At 35.8% G+C, this 18,264-nt stretch overlaps 1 protein-coding gene and 3 pseudogenes across 3 annotated transcripts; 1 reads left to right on the plus strand and 3 right to left on the minus strand.

Annotated features, from left to right (window-relative positions):
- Positions 1 to 715: 715 nt before the first annotated feature.
- Positions 716 to 2,033, minus strand: LOC143584777 (uncharacterized). Its single transcript, XM_077066748.1, has 2 exons — positions 1,028 to 2,033; positions 716 to 921 (listed from the first exon to the last, which is right to left on the minus strand). Exons 1-2 carry the CDS (start codon positions 2,031 to 2,033, stop codon positions 716 to 718), a joined length of 1,212 nt encoding a protein of 403 aa, XP_076922863.1.
- Positions 2,034 to 2,529: 496 nt separating this feature from the next.
- On the plus strand, positions 2,530 to 5,288 carry LOC143584778 (bifunctional nuclease 1-like; annotated as a pseudogene). The gene is made up of 6 exons (XR_013144422.1): positions 2,530 to 2,906; positions 3,482 to 3,698; positions 4,436 to 4,606; positions 4,691 to 4,740; positions 4,840 to 5,004; positions 5,106 to 5,288. The product of XR_013144422.1 is annotated as a bifunctional nuclease 1-like (transcript).
- A 3,389-nt stretch (positions 5,289 to 8,677) lies between these two features.
- On the minus strand, positions 8,678 to 14,265 carry LOC143584779 (uncharacterized; annotated as a pseudogene). The gene is made up of 9 exons (XR_013144423.1): positions 14,041 to 14,265; positions 13,243 to 13,351; positions 12,850 to 13,152; positions 12,689 to 12,758; positions 12,531 to 12,598; positions 12,298 to 12,413; positions 11,042 to 11,148; positions 10,645 to 10,784; positions 8,678 to 8,942 (listed from the first exon to the last, which is right to left on the minus strand). The product of XR_013144423.1 is annotated as an uncharacterized LOC143584779 (transcript).
- A 2,234-nt stretch (positions 14,266 to 16,499) lies between these two features.
- On the minus strand, positions 16,500 to 17,798 carry LOC143584780 (E3 ubiquitin-protein ligase PUB23 pseudogene; annotated as a pseudogene).
- Between the last annotated feature and the right edge of the window lie 466 nt (positions 17,799 to 18,264).

Raw genomic sequence — 18,264 nt, forward strand, 5'->3', positions numbered from 1 at the left:
CCGAGCACAAATGAAAAATACATAAGATTCTCTTCAAAGCTTTAAAATTACGTTGAGACCACTCACCCATAACCCTTGCATCATCGGCATAGAGAAGATGAGATATCATAGGACCATCGATATTAAAACGCACACCATTGAACATACCATGACTACAAGCCTTCCTAATCATCGAAGAAAGGCCCTCCATGACTATCAAAAATAAAAAAGGCGAAATAGGATCACCTTGTCGTATGCCTTTGCCACAATCAAACTCGAAAGTAGGTGAACCATTCACGAGAATAGAGGAATGAGCCGATGAAACAACTCCCTTTATCCAATTACACCATCTTCCCGGAAAATTCATTTGCCTCATAATCGAAACCAGGAACTCCCAATTCATATTATTATAAGCTTTCTCGAAGTCAATTTTAAACAAAAATAATTCTTTTTCCATCCTTTTCGCCCACGATGAAATTTCATTAATTATTAAAGGCCCGTCCAGAATGTACCTCCTTGAAAGGAAAGCCGATTGCGTTTCGTGAATGATACTACCCATCACCTTTTTAAGCCGATTAGAGAGAACCTTGGAAATTACTTTACTAAGAACTCCTATTAGAGTAATCGGCCGATATTCATGCAACCCAACCGGATCTTTAACTTTAGGAATCAAAGTAATGAAAGATGAACCCACTCCCCGATTTATAGTACCCGTATCAAAAAAATTCTGCATAATCTAGACAAAATCATCGGCGAGTAATGACCAGAACATTTGCACGAACCTAAAATTAAAGCCATCAGGGCCCGGGGCCTTGTCACCTCCACAATCAAAAACTGCTTCTTTAATTTCCTTCTCACTAAACTGAACCACAAGCTCTTCGGCATCCTCCTCAGTCAACCGCTTAATTCCAAAACACTCCAACTTCGGCCGAGTAGGTATGTCTTCAACAAAACGTTTTTTAAAAAAAGTAAAAACTTATCTTTTCACTTTCGGTGGCTTAAACACCCATTTGCCATTAACCATCAAACCCGGAATACTATTTGAAACCCTCCTCGTATTGACTAAACCGTGAAAAAAAACTAGAGTTTTCATCCCCGTCCCGAGCCCACCTAACACACGATCTTTGCCGAATATCTTTCTTTTTGATTTCTTCCAACTCTCGCAGCCGTTTCTTTGCTTCAACATAGACCCACATCTCAGCTTCGGTCAAATCCCTCTCGTCAATATACTCGTCCAGGTCAAACAATTCAGCTTTTAGATTGAGCTCCTCTGCATGGTCCTCAGCCGACCACTTCTTATGCCACTCGATAATCTGAACTTTGATTCTCTTAAACTTGTGCAACAATAACACGTCTGGTGGCCTGATTTCATCAAAACCCGATAAAGCTTTATTGACCACTTCATGTAAATCAGCCCTAGAAAGCCAAGAGTTAAAAAACCTAAAGGGTTTAGGCCCGAAATTCCTCGCTTCAATTTTCAACACTAACGGGCAGTGATCCGATTCCTCCCTGGCTAGAGCGCGATAATCCGCATTGGTCCATTCGTTTAAAAAATTCCAAGAAACGAAAATACGACCGATACGGCTACATTTATTACCGGGCACGAAAGTAAACTTCCTACCTCTTAAAACAAACTCCTGCAGATCCACCTTAACAATAAACTCGTTGGAAACTTGAGCATTAAACTTAGAATTCCTTCGCCCAGAACGATCTCTCACACAATTAAAATCACCACCAACAACCCAAAAGCTATGATTTCGAGATATAATACTTTCAAGTTCGGCCCAAAGAGCACGCTTATCCCTCAGTTTTTGAGGCGCATAAACATTAACCACCGAAAACACCTTCCCATTGTCTTTCAAAATACCATGAATACATAAATAAAAATGATGCTTCTCAATTCTAGACACAGAAAACCTCTTTGGATCCCAAATAGACAACAGACCTCCTGACCGACCAGTAGCGCCAACCCAATCAAATTCAAAACACCCTTTTCCCCAAAATCTCCCTAGATCCATTCCTTCAAGTGACGCAAACTGCGTCTCTTGAAGCATTATAAACCCAACACTACTAGAAAATTTAGCAATTGCTACCAAAATTTGCTACCGAAAAAAAAAACGGTAGCAAATTTAGCAACCGATTTAGCAAATTTGCTACCAAAAATTCGAATTACTTGACACGGTGGCTAAGCGGTCGGAGTTTTTGCAACCGTTGGTTAGGTGGTCGGAGTTTTTTGCAACCGTTGGCTAAGCGGTCGGATTTTTTGCAACCGTTTATTTTTGGTGGTTAGGCAGTCGAAGTTTTTGCAACCGATTACGTGGTCAGAGTTTTTGCAACCGAGTGGCTAGATTAGACGGTGGGAGATTTTGCAACCGTTTGTTTTTATTTGCGACCGTCGGTAGCTATAACTTATTAATTTACGTCGAGCAATGGAGCATGTGACTTGTACGTATGGATAAAATTGGTGCACATCAGCCCTGTTTGTTCTCCATTATTTTAATTTTAATCACATTCGCATATGTACGGGACAATTACCCATTTCCCGAAAACTTTTATAACATGAACCCCAAATCACCATGAACCCTCAATTACAAGCCCTAACCCTCATTTGAAACCCCAACTCTCCACAATCACCGTTGTAATTCAATCAAAGTCCGACGATGAAAGCAAGGACGCCGGAGCTGAAGCTGACGTGGACGTTGACGCCGTTGTTGTTTCGTCACCTAGACCAGTCCGCACCAGTGATAGGTTTCGTACACGGCCGAGTAGGCGAGAGTATGAAGCGGCGGAAGAAGAAACCTAGGGTTTCGGCAGTAAACAGAATAAGATATCATCTGCTCCTCCCATCAAACGACGATCACCACCACCGCTGCCGTAAAACATCACTCCGAGGATCACCACCACCGCTTCATTGGTTAATTCGTCTGGTTCGTTTTCTCATCACTCACTCTCACTATTTGCCACGGATTTTGAATGATTGTTAGTATTAACGATTAGATCATGAATATAGATTTGCTTTGCACAACTATCATCGATTAGGTTAAAATTTGAACGATTGTTGGTATTAATGGTTGTTATTCACCAATTAGTTTCCACAGATCGTTAGATCGTTAAATCAGTTGTATCGCACAATGTCGGTTAATTTTTTTTGTAGCGCTGTTATTGTTAGATTCAATAGATTGTTCGGTTAGGTTAGATTGCTAATTAGTTATTTGTATTGATTTCATGAAAATACGTTTCTATGTGTGTTATAATTGATTGATTTGTGATGCTGGTGGATTATTGTGAGCAAATCAAGTGATTCAGTGATCGTTGAATCTGAATTGATGTTCGTCTATTGTTTACGTGTTCGTTAGGATTCTGATGATCATTTTTGTAGTTTATTGTAATTGTTAATTCATATGGTGTACACAAAGAGATAATAAGTGATAATCTGTTGTTTTAATTATTTATTTTTTCTTATATTTCGATGAGTTAAATTTCTTTTTAAAACTGAATAAAGGCTGCAGTTAATGCAACTATAACAAAGGCTAAAACTCTTAGAAGTGGGATATGGGGATTTAGAGGTGTTAACCGCCACCCTGTTCATATCCGTAGTCAACCTAAGTCAAGCACCATTACATGTACCTTTAGTTCATCCTCAAATGGCAGTGGTAGCATGGCCGAAAGCTTCAATGAGAATGACTCTGATTATGTGGATTCCACTGTAGTTGAAGCTGGTAAATAATTTTATTATTGTTTTCAAGTAAACATTTCTCAAATTTCTATTGTTTATTTATTGTTTTTGTCAAATATCTTCCCCAATTTTTAACCAAAACATGCTGCAATGTACTCATTTTGATATATCTAGGCCTGTAAATGAACAGAACGTTCAGTGAAGTTCGTGAATAGTTCGGCGGGAAGTTCGTTTGTGTCTGGTTACTTAATAAACAAACAAACACCAACAACTTTTTAATTACTTGGTTAAGCGAACGAACATGAACACATGTCCTGTTCGTTCATTTACGTTCGTTCATTTACATATGTCCGTTTACATAATCATATAAATTTTCTAGGCCCTTTACAATAAAAGTATAGTTTTATGATTAAAATAGTTGTCATTACAATTTAATCTGGTTTTAATAAATTTTTAAGACCAACATATTTATGTTTACTTTTAATTGGTGGGCACTCAGTTTTTTCCGTTATATTTATTCCATCTATGTTCAGTTATGATCATTCGTTTAGGTTCGTGAATCATTCATTAATATGTCAGCGAACGAACACAAATAAACTCATTTTCTTAATAAATGAACATGAACAAGAGAACCTTGTTCGTCTTAACTGTCCGTGTCCGATCATTTGTTTAGTTAAGTTAAAAGAACGAACGCGAACATGCTCAGTTCTTGTTTGGTTTGTTAACAGGCCTAGATATATCCAATATTGTCGGAAATTTTAAATTTTGTTTTCTACACAGTTGAAGTGAAGAGCAGTACAGAAGGGTTTATGATTAAGATGAGGGATGGTAAGCATCTAAGATGTGCACATAACAATCCTCAAGGTGGACATGTTGCCGATTATGCCCCTCATCCTGCAATTGTGCTGAAGATGGAAGACGATACAGGCTTATTACTTCCAATAATTGTTTGTAAGTATATATTTTGATATGTTTCTTGGAATTACATGCGTATTCTAATTTGTGTTGCTAACATGGATTTCTGTTTGCTTGCAGTGGAGATGCCTACTGTATTGCTCATGGCTGCAATTTGCAATGTTCAAATCGTATGCTGAATCTTTACCGCTAACTAATTGACTTGACTCTTCATTGACTTATTCATGTATGTTTCCTTAAGTAATAGAAGTTTTTGTCTTGTGTTTCAGGCTAGGCCAACTATGTATCAAGTGGTGCGGGAAAAGTAAGGGGCTTTTGGTCATTTCCCCCTCGGAATGTTAGAAGTAAGGGGCTTTCTGGTGGATGATGAAACTGAGTGTATCAGCTTTGACCTTCGTCCATCTGATGCCATCAATATCGCTGTTAGGTGCAAGGTGGGTGCGAATGACATCTTTAATACTTTATTTTGTTCATTTAATATCGTTACACATGTGGGAAAAGAATTATTATTATTAATATAATCATACGTGTGTAGGTGCCGATACAAGTGAACAAATTCTTGGCACATAGTGATGGAATGAAGGTTGTTGAATCTGCAAAGCCTGCAATTCAAGGATCTTCAGATGGGCTGATATTTAAAGAACTAGACAGGTTTATTTTCAAACAGGGTTATATTATTTGTCTTACACATGATACTAATAGAAGTTCAGTTTATTAATATAGTCATAGAGCTTTAATTGGTATATGCTGGTGTGTCTTATATCCTTTTCAGATGGTAAACAAGCCGAGTCGAGCCCAAGCTTGTTTAGGCTTTAGCTCAGTTGTTTAACTTAAGAAAGCTTGGACTCGAGCTCGGCTCACAAGTAGTTTTTCAAGATCGAGCTCGGCTCGTATAAGAGAGCTCAGGCCCGGGCCAGCTTGTGAGTGGTTTTTCAAGCTCGAACTCAGCTCGTTTAGAAAGCTCAAGCTCAACTAAGGAATATATTTTTGAGCTTGAGCTTGGCTCATTTAGAAAGCTCGGCTCGTTTACAAAGCTCGAGCTAGGCCTGTGACTAATTTTTCAAACTCGAGCTTGGCGGGTTTATTATATATTAATTATATAACTTTTTTATTTATATATTTTTATAATTATTTACATATATATTTATACTTAATATATCAGTTTTAATATTATATATAATATGAGGTATAATATAAATAGATAATTATTATATTAAATGAAAGTCAGCATATCACGAAAATTATGACGAAAAACTTTTTGATCATTTAATATTTCAAATGTGTTCCTTATTCAGTTCGATTACCTGCTTATTTATTTAAAGGCTATAAACAACTTGCAACCTGATTTGACTAATGTAAAAGTCAACACTTAATATTCTGAAAATTATCATAAGTTTGTCAACATTATGGGTTTCTGATCAACTATGAAGGTTGACTATTTAGGGGAAGAATCATGAGTTCTCGAGTTGGATGGGTTTTTGGTAACAGGTGAAATGTGTTTTTTAAGTTCAAATAATGGATTTCATTGATTATGATCATGATTCTGGTCCAAGGAATGAATTGTATTAATGCATTTCTTTGGGCACATGCATTCTTGTACCTAAAATTATGCATCTTTTCATTCTTCAACACCTCTTTAAAGTATTTTTTTTAATACTAACAAGGTATTTAAAGAGCTTGTAAATGTTATTTGCAAGTTACAATGGTGTCACTAACACTTGTTATGGTGGTTCATGTGATGATAATTTGAGACACATGGTCAACTGGTGCAGCCTTAGAATAACACAGTCGATGATCAGAGAATGGAGAACCGAAGTTTTTGGAAAGTCGGAGCGTTTGATATTTGGTCCCAACAAAATGGAAGCCTTAGTTTGCATTTAGGACCAAGGTTTACCATCAAACATCAACAGCGCGGGTAGCATATGTTGAGATACTCTCAAGAAACAATGGAGCCCAACACTGACATTCTCCAAGCTTTGATCTATTGCTTCAATTTCTCATTTTTATTATCTTTTAAACCCTTTAATAGAGTGAATAGCTTTGGTTTAATGTGTGATGGTGTGATATGTGAATGTGTTGCGTGTGTTTGGCAGGTATTGCTTTCCATCTTAACATACCGAAACATGGATGACGAGTTGGTGTCAAAAGTTGTTCATATGTGCAAGATTGAGAAGTTCAAATAATGCTACTGCTTGCAACTGCACATAGAAGTATGTAATTGTACTAATTGGCTGATATTCAAAGGTATTGTAGTTATGGTTTTTGATTTTTGATTAGCTAGAGTAACATTTTTTTGTTTGTTTATAGAACTCGAATAACTTTTTGTTTATATTGATTTTCTTTGATACAAATTTATAGTTTGATTTGTGTATGGGTTTGTGTTTATATTTATATATATTTTGAACAATTATTTTTGGTTGCCTCGAGATCAAAAAGACAACAAAATTTGCAAGATTTGCGACAGCTGCAGTGGTTGCAAGACTTGCAACCGCAACAGTGGTTGCAAGATTTGCGACAGCAGCAATGGTAGAAAGCTTTACGACTGCAGCAGTCGTCGCAAGATTTGCGACGGTTGCAGTGGTTCAAGATTTGCGACGGCTGCTGTGGTTTCAAGATTTGTGACGGCTGAGTGATACAGTCGCAATTGAGCAGTTGCGACGTGTGTTTTTCCGACAGCATTTTTGGTTGCAAAACGGTCGCAATAGGGAAGTTGCAACCGTTTTGCGACCGGAAAGGTCGTCGCAATTGCCCAGTTTTCTAGTAGTGCAATCTCATTGGCATTTTTAAGTTTCCGAATCCACGTGCCTTTATCTTCACTTCCCAACCCACGAATATTCACGGACAAAAAATTCATTGATCACCTAGTTGATAACCTTAATAAGATCACCTTCAAAATTGTCGATATCAAGAACTCCCAACTTCTTCGCCATTTGCATTGTATCGGCTTCTTGATGCATATCGTCATTCAACCTTTGTAGCACTGCTGAGCCTTCGACAACAAAATTAGTCGCCACCGATTGACTTAACAATTGTTTCCTCGCCACCTTGATCGTGATTTAAATCAGGTGTAACAAAATCATAAGGGCTATCCATGTTAACATTATCTTCAATATGAACCTTGGAGTTCCCATAATCTTTACTATTAAATATAAACCGGTCTAGATCGAAAGGATCACCATTATCACGTTGCCTTTTTTTCGGTAGCTCAAAACCCACCGGAGAAACAGACTTGCCTCTCACCCCTTTCTTCATACAGAACCCCTTACGTTTCTTATGTTCCAAAATATTGGAACCTTCCTGCAGATGATGTGAAAAAATCTCAGAACTTTGAACAACTCGACTTAGAAATTCACCTACACCAGGAGCTCCTTGGCCAATATCAGCATTATGAACCATACCACCTCATCTATCTGCAGACCCTTTTTTTTGGCATATTCATTAAATTAGTATGTTATTTTTTTTATTGATGCTTTAAGTAGTAAAGACGTTTTCAAGTATCATTTGATAAAATTACTATAACTTGGATGCTTAATACAAATATGTACTTCTAAATACCCTTTTAATATGGTATGTTTTTATCTAATCGTTTATAAAGACCACAAACTTTTGCTACACAATTTGTCTTTGTATGTTACATTTGTTTAGAAAACACAAAAATAGTATATTAGTATATATGCGCTAATGTTAAGTCATGCAATAACCCTTTCATCAACATACATATTAGTAATACTTTATAATAATTAAATTCAATTGGATAGATTAATAATCTAGGGTAATTCTTTTATTCCGACAAATTTATGTAAAATAATATATGTGTTTAATTGCCAATTTTATATGTTCACCCGTGTAATACACGAGTTAACAACCTAGTTAAAACTATATAACAAATAGAGATAATTAAATTGAAAAACGTTGAATGCAAAACGGATTTCCAAATCAATCACAATATGAAATCATTTCTAATCCCCTCAAAAGATTTTCACTATCATATATGGATTACTACAAAGGAAAATTAAATTACAACATATAGAGTTTTTTTTATTACTAATAAAAATGACCATAAAAAAACAAAAAAAGAAGAGAAGACTATTGCAGTTGGAAGAATTTCAACTAATTGGAATCTAATGCTCATTTGTTTCGTGGTTGTAACCGGAAGCCTTACCGGATCTTCCAAGTATGAATGGCTCGGGTGCATTACTATTAGCGTTGATGTCAAGACCTTGAAAACCCCGTGATGCAAAAAACTCCACACCCGATTTTGCACTTCCCTTCTTGATCATGGTTTTACTATCCTTACCATGCTCTTGCAGTGCGGTCTGTGTCACTTTCACTAAAGCAGGTGGTCCGTCTTCATCTCCGTCTTCTTTGTTATCTGTTCAAGCCAAAAGTCACATTTGTTTTCGTTTTTGGAAAAAAAACAAAAAGATGCAAATAGAAAAATGAGTGGTTGGGCTGCATAACGGGTCAAAAGGGGAATGTTTCCGATGAACTGGGTTGACCAAGAAACAAGTTATTGTTAATTTATCTATAAATAAACTGAATTAAAAACATTTGTGTTAATTTATCTAGGAATAAACAATCCATGTGTTTACATAGATATAAAAACATTTAAAAGTGTAAACAATGTAAAAATTTAAATTGTATAAACCTTGGCTGCACTGCTGCTATTCCCCTTTATTAAATTAACAACTTGGACAATTAGACTCATTAGCCTTTTTAGCTAATCTTTTAATTTTGTGTGTTTGAACCAGACATAAAAATTACCCAAAATCGACACATTTATAAGTAAATTGGTTAAAACTGAAACCTTTAAAACGTGTCAACTACTTGAATCTATCAACACCCGGCTAGATCAGATCATGTAGATTTCCTTATGACTAAATGTGTTAGCGGGTCAACACAGCGTGTTATGACCTATATTAAAAGTTTATTCGTTTTGACTAGGGTATTTTATAGACAAGGTGTTTGTGGGCTACTCGAGATTGGCTCACTAAAAGCTCGAATCAAGCGAGGTTAGATAAGCTCGAGCCTATAAATAAACTCATTTAATAAAGGAGCCCGAGCTCAAGATGGCTCGCGAATCTAAACAAGCCTGTTATTTATACTATTTTAATTTGTAATTTTGTACATAATAACTACTATACAAAATTATGACAAAAGAAAAATAAAGATATATATATCATCTTGTATACAAATATTATAAATAAAAAATACTTTTAAATATAAAATTAAAAAGTAAACGAGCCCACAGAGTCGAGCTCAAGCTTGAAAACTACTCAAGAGCCAAGCTCGAGTGTAATCGAGCTTGGACTCAGCTCGTGTGCCCGACCATTTTGACACCTCTTGGGACAATGTGTTGCAAAGGCCGGACTATATTATTATGTCTCCTCTATATCATGTTTTGTCCCTCAATTTGGATTGCATTTTATCTCTGATGGGTCAAAGTGTCAAAACAGCTAAAAAATACTGACGTTATGAAAACGGATCAAACATGTCAAAAGTTTTTCTTAAAACACCAAAGCCTTCCTAAATAGCTAACAAATCAAAATCACTTCTTTAAGAATGTAGTTTTTATACGGATATATGAAACCAAAATACCCAAACTGTAACCGGAATAACCAACGAAACTGAACCGAAAAAAACCAACCAAAGAAAAACCCACAATTTTTTATGTGTTTCATAAAACCAATTTTTCCATATCAGTCTCAATTTTGATACCAACCAAAAAAATCAGAAAAACTGATTTTACATAATTTATAAGAATAGTGTAAACAAAATTTTCTGGTCCAAATGTGTAATAAGTTAATTGACAAAAAAGGAATTAGGTCCTAATAAATTATTTTAGGCCATTTTTAGGCCCAGAGTTTTCAAACCAAAATCATAAAACAGGAAAAAACAAACCAAAAAAAGCCATTGTGAAAACCCAAAAAAAATGGAACCAGTTTCTTAAAACCCAAAACCGAATTTAGGTTTTCGGGTTTCCTAGTTATTTATATTATATGATGTTATCCTAACCACACATTATGCCACCTCTACTTAAGGCAGAAATTGAATTTAAAAAGTAAATGAAATACCTTGCAAATCATGATCTTCAATGTATCCACCTTGAATAAGTGAAAATCTAGCTTCTTCTTCACGGTTTTCAATGCCCGCAGGAGTTGAATCAACCAGATCTTGAAATTCCATTACATATTTTCCAGTCCACTCGCTTCCTCTACAAACAAAAATGATCATTGCATGCACTTATGACTGTTTAATCTAGGATAAAAAGAAGATAAATATAGGCAATTTTGCATAACCAGTTGCAACAAAACTGATCTATTGTAAAACAAAACTATATACCTACCCTTCTTTTAACCTAATCTGAGAGACTCCAATCCTCATTTAACAAAAAATTTCCTTCCCAGGAAATGACATTTTTTTATCAATTCATCACTCGACACATTGTCACACCAATCAAATAAAGCCTACCTGTTGAATGCAAGGATAGCTTCAAAAGGAGTAATAACAGGAGCCAAGAATTCTTTGCTATCCAAAAGAGCGGTTTGTGAACACGAGATATAGATGAATACATCACACTGCAAAAAGAATGAAGACTGTCTTAACAACTACCATTTTAAATAAATCATAATGATAGGAATCGTATCTAGTTTCTAGTCTAAATGTCATTTGTCTATTTTACGGGAGGGTCAAGTGCAACTTATATTCTATAAATAGATATCAATAACTTCTTAGAGAGCATGGAGAGTATTATTCAGTTTGTTATGCTCTTTGTTTGGCATAGAGAGAGGGCATAGCCCTGGGAACATGATACGTATCCCCGAGTTTATTCAAGACGAAAGAACCGGGTCAAAATATCACCTGAAAAGGCTCAACTTAATTCACTTTTGAACTACTTGTTTGACCCATTTTCTGGAGGAAAAACAGAATGAGGATAAGCAGCTTTCAAGCTTCTTTTTAGGAGCAGTTAGTTAAATTTGTTTTGCAGATTTTATAAGTAGCGGACATTGTTATTTTATTTGTTATCTTCTTGTTATTTTTATTTCCAGACTCAGTTCTGTAATTGGAGACTGCCCCTCTCGAATCGGGCCTTATCTTTTCAGTTCAATAATAATTTGCCTGCAATTATCTTAGTATCTATCAGAACACTTCGGTGTTGGTCTATCGAGTCTGTAAGATCCGATTGGGTCATCTTCTTCATATTAATTCTAGTTACAATTTATGTTACTTCATTCAATTTCCACTGCCATTAACCAGAATCGGATTCCCATCACATAAACTGTGGTATCCTACCAAGTAGTATTAAAGTTTGGACCAATGACAACAGTTACAACAATATATACAAATACACAATTTATTCAGACCCACAACATTACAACTAATGTATAAAGCTAGGGGTGTCAACTGTGTCATGTTAATAAGCTTCAGGTAGGGAAGTTGAAAGGTTTCGGTTGGCGGGTTGAACCCGAACACGACCTATTTATTTATTTGTGTCAAAACATCAACCCTAACCTGAGTATACTAAAAACCATGTAACCTGTACATAACCCATAAGTTTAACCCATTTATTTAAACGACTCAAATGGGTTGTAATCAAAGCTGTAAACATGTTAAATGGGTTAAATTGTTAAGAGAGTTGTAATAAACGGGTTAAACGGGTGGGTCGTAAACGGGTTGACGGGTCGGCCTTTTAATTACAAAAACTGCATAAAGATTGTCAACTTTACCTCTGGAAAATTAGCAAGTTTTGAAGGATTAGGTCTTCCCATCACAAGTGTATAAGCTTTCTTCCCAGCCTTTGTGACCATCTCCTTAATTTGATGAATCATACTTAGATAACCAGCTGCATATAACATAATATCCATCAAATTCAGTAATGTTGCAACATATTTTGAGTCAGAAAGTAAGCAAAATATAGCACAAAAAAAGAAATCATATGAAGGTTCATATAGAACAATACCAACACCAAGGGTCCCCACCAATATTCCCACAATGCCAGCATCCTTAGCTTTCTCAACTAAGTAATATCTGCATGAATATTACAAAAATGACACGCTGCTTGAAGAACGAATAAATAGGTTATGGGAAAGGAAGATAAGATTTAGAAATAAAATGTACCTACGCTTGAGAATTCTGCACTGTTGAGAAGTGTCGTTTAGTAACTGGTCATCTATCGTATCATATCTAACTGCAACAATCGCCCAAAAAAATATTAAAAAATGAGTAATTTAGCATCAAACAAGTTTCTATTTTGTACATTAAAAATATACAGTAAATACCTATTTCACAGCCATTGAAGGTAAGAACAACATTTGCAAAAAAGCTGAATTATCGGGCCCGATCCAAAACAATGAGTAGTCTTCCATACTAAAACCCTGTTCTAGACTCCAAATCAAGCCCCCGATCCTATAACTTTTTCTTGACACATCATCACAATCTCCATTAACATCATAAGTTTCATTTGGATTCATAGATTGACTCATAACATCTGCAAAATGTAATTTAGATCTCAATGTTTCAGACGTTGATGATGATTCTATGATATCTTGTAATGCGTGTGCATATTCCAATCCAAAGAGGACCTTCATTTGTTATAGAAATACATATTAAATCAAGTATAACTGTTTTCAAAATAACGATAATTTAAAAATCGAGTGAAATTACACACTTACCATTACTGGCTTCTTACTGGACAATGCGTAATCACATTATTGTTTGGCGCAGTTGGATGTGTTTATTGGAGCTTTCCCGAAAACAAAAAATGCAGGAAGTTTTGATGTGCTGTAGTAAAGAAGAAAGCAAATTGAAATATTATTGGTTCCATAAAACTGAAAAAATAGATAAATAAATAATATAGATGGATGCACATGTTTAGCTAAACAGATCATGTTCGGGTCAACTTGGGGGTTCACAGTGTGACCCCCTCAACTTGTTTATTGGGTTTTATGTCATGGTTAGGTATTTATGCCAAAATTTAAAAGGTTAAAAGCAACTGACATCAAGTATTATAAAGTAAACAAAATTTGTCACAAGCCTTTGTGTATTTACTTATAAATTTATAATTTTAGATTATTAATTTAAAATGCAAAAAAAAAAAAAATTAATAATAGTAATAATAATAATAATAGTAATAATCAAGTTAAGCAGGCCGTGTCTATTTCAACACGCAAATACTTGTGTCGCATTTGCATTCGGGATTCATGTATCTGACATAATTTCTAGGTTAATGTCGGGTTAGACCCGCAACCACAACCCATAGCACCCCTAAAGAGATGCTGTATGATAACGAAAATATTATTTCAGTAAGTTTTGACCAGTTTACTATGTAGCTAAGTTTTCTGATTTTACCCGTTTGAGCCTATGGAGATAATTAAAAAATAACCAAATCAACCCATTAAATCACAGATAAAACTGGTCAAAATTACCATGTCCGATAGATAATATGTGCATACTAAGCTTAGAAGACTCACGGGCTGAGACATGTATGTCCATAATGAATAACACAGTCAGCATTGATGTGAGACGCACCAACCTCATCAACACAACAACTACCGTACGTAGTATCGGCCATTACATACAACCCCATATTGATACCGCATTCACCACTTGACTGTAGCTCCCTGCGTAGGGCACGCACGACCCTTGTTGAGTCCTTTAGCAGCTCATCCGGAAACTAAAGTATCATAGAATATAATCCAAAACATATTAGCTTGTTCAAATAAATTAGTTTCAGATTATGAAATAATCATATGACGAAAACGTATAAAGTTAGCAGGCAACATTAACCAAGTAGGAAATTTCAATCACAGCCTGTTTTGGTGGTGTGTGCGGCTAACAGCATACTTCATTTATAAATGAGCCAAGGGTCTAGTGAGCTACTCGAAATCTGCTTGCTAAAAAGTAAAACTCGAATCGAGCCAAACAATAATAAAAACATATACGATTTCTAGGGTTTTGAGTTGAGTTTATACCTGTAAGGCGACTCTTTTGTACTTGGATTCCAACTCCATTGAATTCAATTTTAAACAAGAAAAACAACAGAGCAGAAGGAACGTCAAGAGATGTTGGGATAATATAGCCAAGTAGTGTTTTATATAAGGTTTCTAAAAGGTGGTTGGAATGATTTAAAATTAATGGACCGGCCTGTGAGATTTTTGGTTGACACTAATAATGTTGTAGAGTCAAGTAATACAAAATAGTTGCGTTGTAGTTAAGTTATTAAATATTTGAGTCACTAGAAAATGTTGCAAGACGTTAAGTTAAATGCACACGGTAATTTCAATATTATATATCAGGCTTGATCAAGCTTATCACGGAGCCCATCTCGAGTGGATAGCGAGCGTCTAGGCTCGTTTCCATCCCTACTTTTATGTGTAGACGTGTAGTTGTTTTGCACCTTAGGGCATACTTAATTTTTGACTTTGATACAAGTGTATAACCCATAATAAATTGTTATCTGATGTAAAAATCATGTCTGAAAACTTGCAAGCTTTGGAAAAATTAAAAGAGAGCGAGAGTGTGCACGAATTTTAGTTTTTTTAAGTACGTACTAGGTAAGAGTTAGTTTTATGTTTATATTTAGAGCATCTTCACTTAAGCTCATATATTGTATGGCTATCACGATAACGAAACTCATAACAATCCTCATTTGGATTTGGTAGAATATCTTTGAAAATATTGTCTAACTAGATTAATTCTTCTATAATGTCTAGTCTTTTTTTTTAACTGAATTTTATTAAATAAAATTTTTTGAACTTCTCTGAATTCTATAAATTTTAAACATTGTTTAGTTATTTATTAATATAATATAATATTTAGTTATAATTTCATTTTCATTCAACTAGGTAATGACTAGTTTGTTCATTTCACTCGTCCCTCTCATAACACCACTATATATATAGTGAAGGGTGAATGTCATTTCATCGCTTACGTGCCGTGATATACCTCTTTCGTTGCCAATTTCATCCCTCACATAAGAGATGTTCTAGGACATGAAGCTTTTCACCACCATAACTTCAAACATTCCCTTTTGATCTCACCTTTGGGAAAGGCCTTTTTAAAAGGATGCATCGTTATAAGGAGCGTTTTCATCTAAAGCTCCATTTACCACTTTGGATTAAAGAATGATCATCCACTTAAATCCTTTCGGTCTCTTTAGATCACCTTTTAATATTACTTTTACTTACAAAATTTATATTATTGTTGTTAATTAATGATTATATCTTTAAAGTTACAAAAAGTAACTAATCCATATTAAAATAACGATTAACAATTGCACTTATAATGGTTGATGATAATAACTACTGATTACATGAGTTAAACCACTAAACAAAAACAATAATTTGATCAAATTTTTAATAAGATTTTTCTGTCTCTTTACCTCTCAGCTCACAACCATCCAACCTTGAAATCCTGATAAGTCTCGGTCCAAACTATATATCTCTAAAAGATTAAAATAATGTGGTGTGTCAAAATATGATTGGTTGGTTAGTCTCGGCGGCATTCTCAATTCCGCCAGTCTTTCAAGATTAATGATATCGTGTGGTCGGGCAGATGGTGTTCCTGCTGGTACCGCCTCACCATGTTCTCCATCGTATTCATCCACTCTCTATTACTCTCTAATAAATAGCTTCAATAATTTTCTTTTTGGAATGGCTAAATTACAAATTACAAGGATTGAATTTAGGATTAAACTCTTGACCTCCTATTCTACACCCTCCTATCAAAATGAGAGTGACAAATAGCTTCGGTGTTACACAAGGCAGTGAGGATATTGTGTTTGGAAATAATTTTACTCACAAGACTCCTAATTTTGCTTTATATATTCTTGCATATATTGATATTGTTTTTTAAACTACTGATTGCAACCAAACTACTAAACCAAAACAACAATTTGTTCGAATAAATTTGAACAAGTAAACATTTAATTACACTTCATAATGAAGGATAAGAAGACAGCAAATGAGCAGGAATACAAGAAGCATCCTTCCAAACCCTAGAATGCAACATCAAGACCTGCTTCACTCTCTCCTTCGTTCTATCACTATAATCAATCTGAATCATCAAACAAAGCTTTGAAACAACACCCACCTCCACCATCTCTTGAAGCACCCCATAACTTCCAGAAAACCTACAAACCAAACACAATACCCTCACTGCCCTGTCACTTGCCACATGAGAAACCCTCAAGATCTTCTTGGACACCGCCGCCAGCCCCGCCGCATGCTCCACCAGCTTCGCCCGCCCCTCGGCACACCGACAGATCTGCTCCAACACCACCAGCATCAGCTCACACCCCCTTCGGTCCGAGGTTTCAATCAGACGGTCGACAAGCACCGAAACCATCCCCGACTCGGCCGCCTTTATTCGGTTCCTCCCCCATCTAATAATATCCACAATAACATCAAATGTGGCCTTGATCATTTGAGGAGAAGCGTTTTCTTTTAATATTCCAACCGTTTCGAGGAATAGATCCTGCGAAATACACGCGATCCGTGCAGGGTCCACCGCCTTGAAAAGAGATTTTAGAAACGTTATTGCGTGTAAACGAGACCGGACGCTTCCAAATCTCATTACACCCAACAACGCGTCTAAAAGGACAAACTGATCAGTGCTTGCCGGCGTGTCAGATAATGCCAAGTCATTATTGATCAAATCTCGTACCATCAAATCCGTGCATTGAAGATGATGAACCACCGCTAACGCTTCAACACACGCTTCAGTGACGGATCCAGGATTATTATTGTTATTATGTTCTCTTACTATCACCTTTGTCAAGAACTCGAACAAACCCGAATCCTCCATGCACGTTTTATTTCCAGCTTGTGCAATTGATCTCAATCTTCTCAAGCACCTGATTTGGTTTTGCGGGTGTCGTTTCGCATCGTTTACGAGCTTTACGATCTGGGATTTGTCGACCGGTTTCCTCGGTGTTGTTGGGGCGAGATCAAACTCGTAATGTGAGTTCATGGTGCACCAAGACTGGATCAACCGGCGGAGGGTATGGTTAGGGATTAGATCGGAACCGGACAAGGGTTGTTTGGTGACCGGACAGCTGGTTCTTTTACATGTAAACAACCATCTTTCTATGCTGTCTCGATCATAAGTGATGCCGGTTGATATTGTGACTGGATCTTTCATAGGTTGCATGGATATTGGGCATAGGAAATGAGATGGGACTTCAGTTTGAATCTCCATTTTTGGAAGATTGTGAAGACTGAAACCCTATATATTTTTTTTGAGTTTAAATCTCAACTTTTGACAGAAATGCAATTTGCCAATTTGGTTTTATATTGAAAGAGAAAGGAGTGAGGCGGTATTGAATTGAAGGGAAAAGTCAACACTATTATACAGTAATTAAGAAGAGAGAGAGAATTTCTAGAAAGTCCTTGAACTTTACATCCAACTCAAGTTATGATCTAAATGCTTTTTATCCAAAACATACTTGAGATGCATTTGTATCAAGTTTATATTTATAAATGCTATATTTTTACCCAATTACAATTAGTATCTGTGCATGCGTGATATGGCATGTTTACGTATTTTGATAGACGTAGACTATTTGCAAGAGTTTTAAAAATACACATAATTAAACACATGGAAAAGTTTATGTCGAATATGCATACATCAAAATATTCACATTGACACATTGCTAGTTAGAATGGATAAAAGGGTAGACAGCGTTGCTGAAAAAA

This window comes from Bidens hawaiensis, unplaced genomic scaffold (assembly GCF_021521415.1).
Source record: "Bidens hawaiensis isolate Kalapana, Puna unplaced genomic scaffold, B.hawaiensis_p1.1 tig00033311_1, whole genome shotgun sequence".
Lineage (NCBI taxonomy): Eukaryota > Viridiplantae > Streptophyta > Magnoliopsida > Asterales > Asteraceae > Bidens > Bidens hawaiensis.

Bases quoted from the DNA above. Each gene is read 5' to 3' on its own strand.
- LOC143584777 (XM_077066748.1), bottom strand. From the start codon at position 2,033: ATGCTTCAAGAGACGCAGTTTGCGTCACTTGAAGGAATGGATCTAGGG. The intron at 922-1,027 runs GTTTCAAATAGT...GTTTTGTTGAAG, and splicing joins GTTTAGTCAATACGAGGAGG to ACATACCTACTCGGCCGAAG.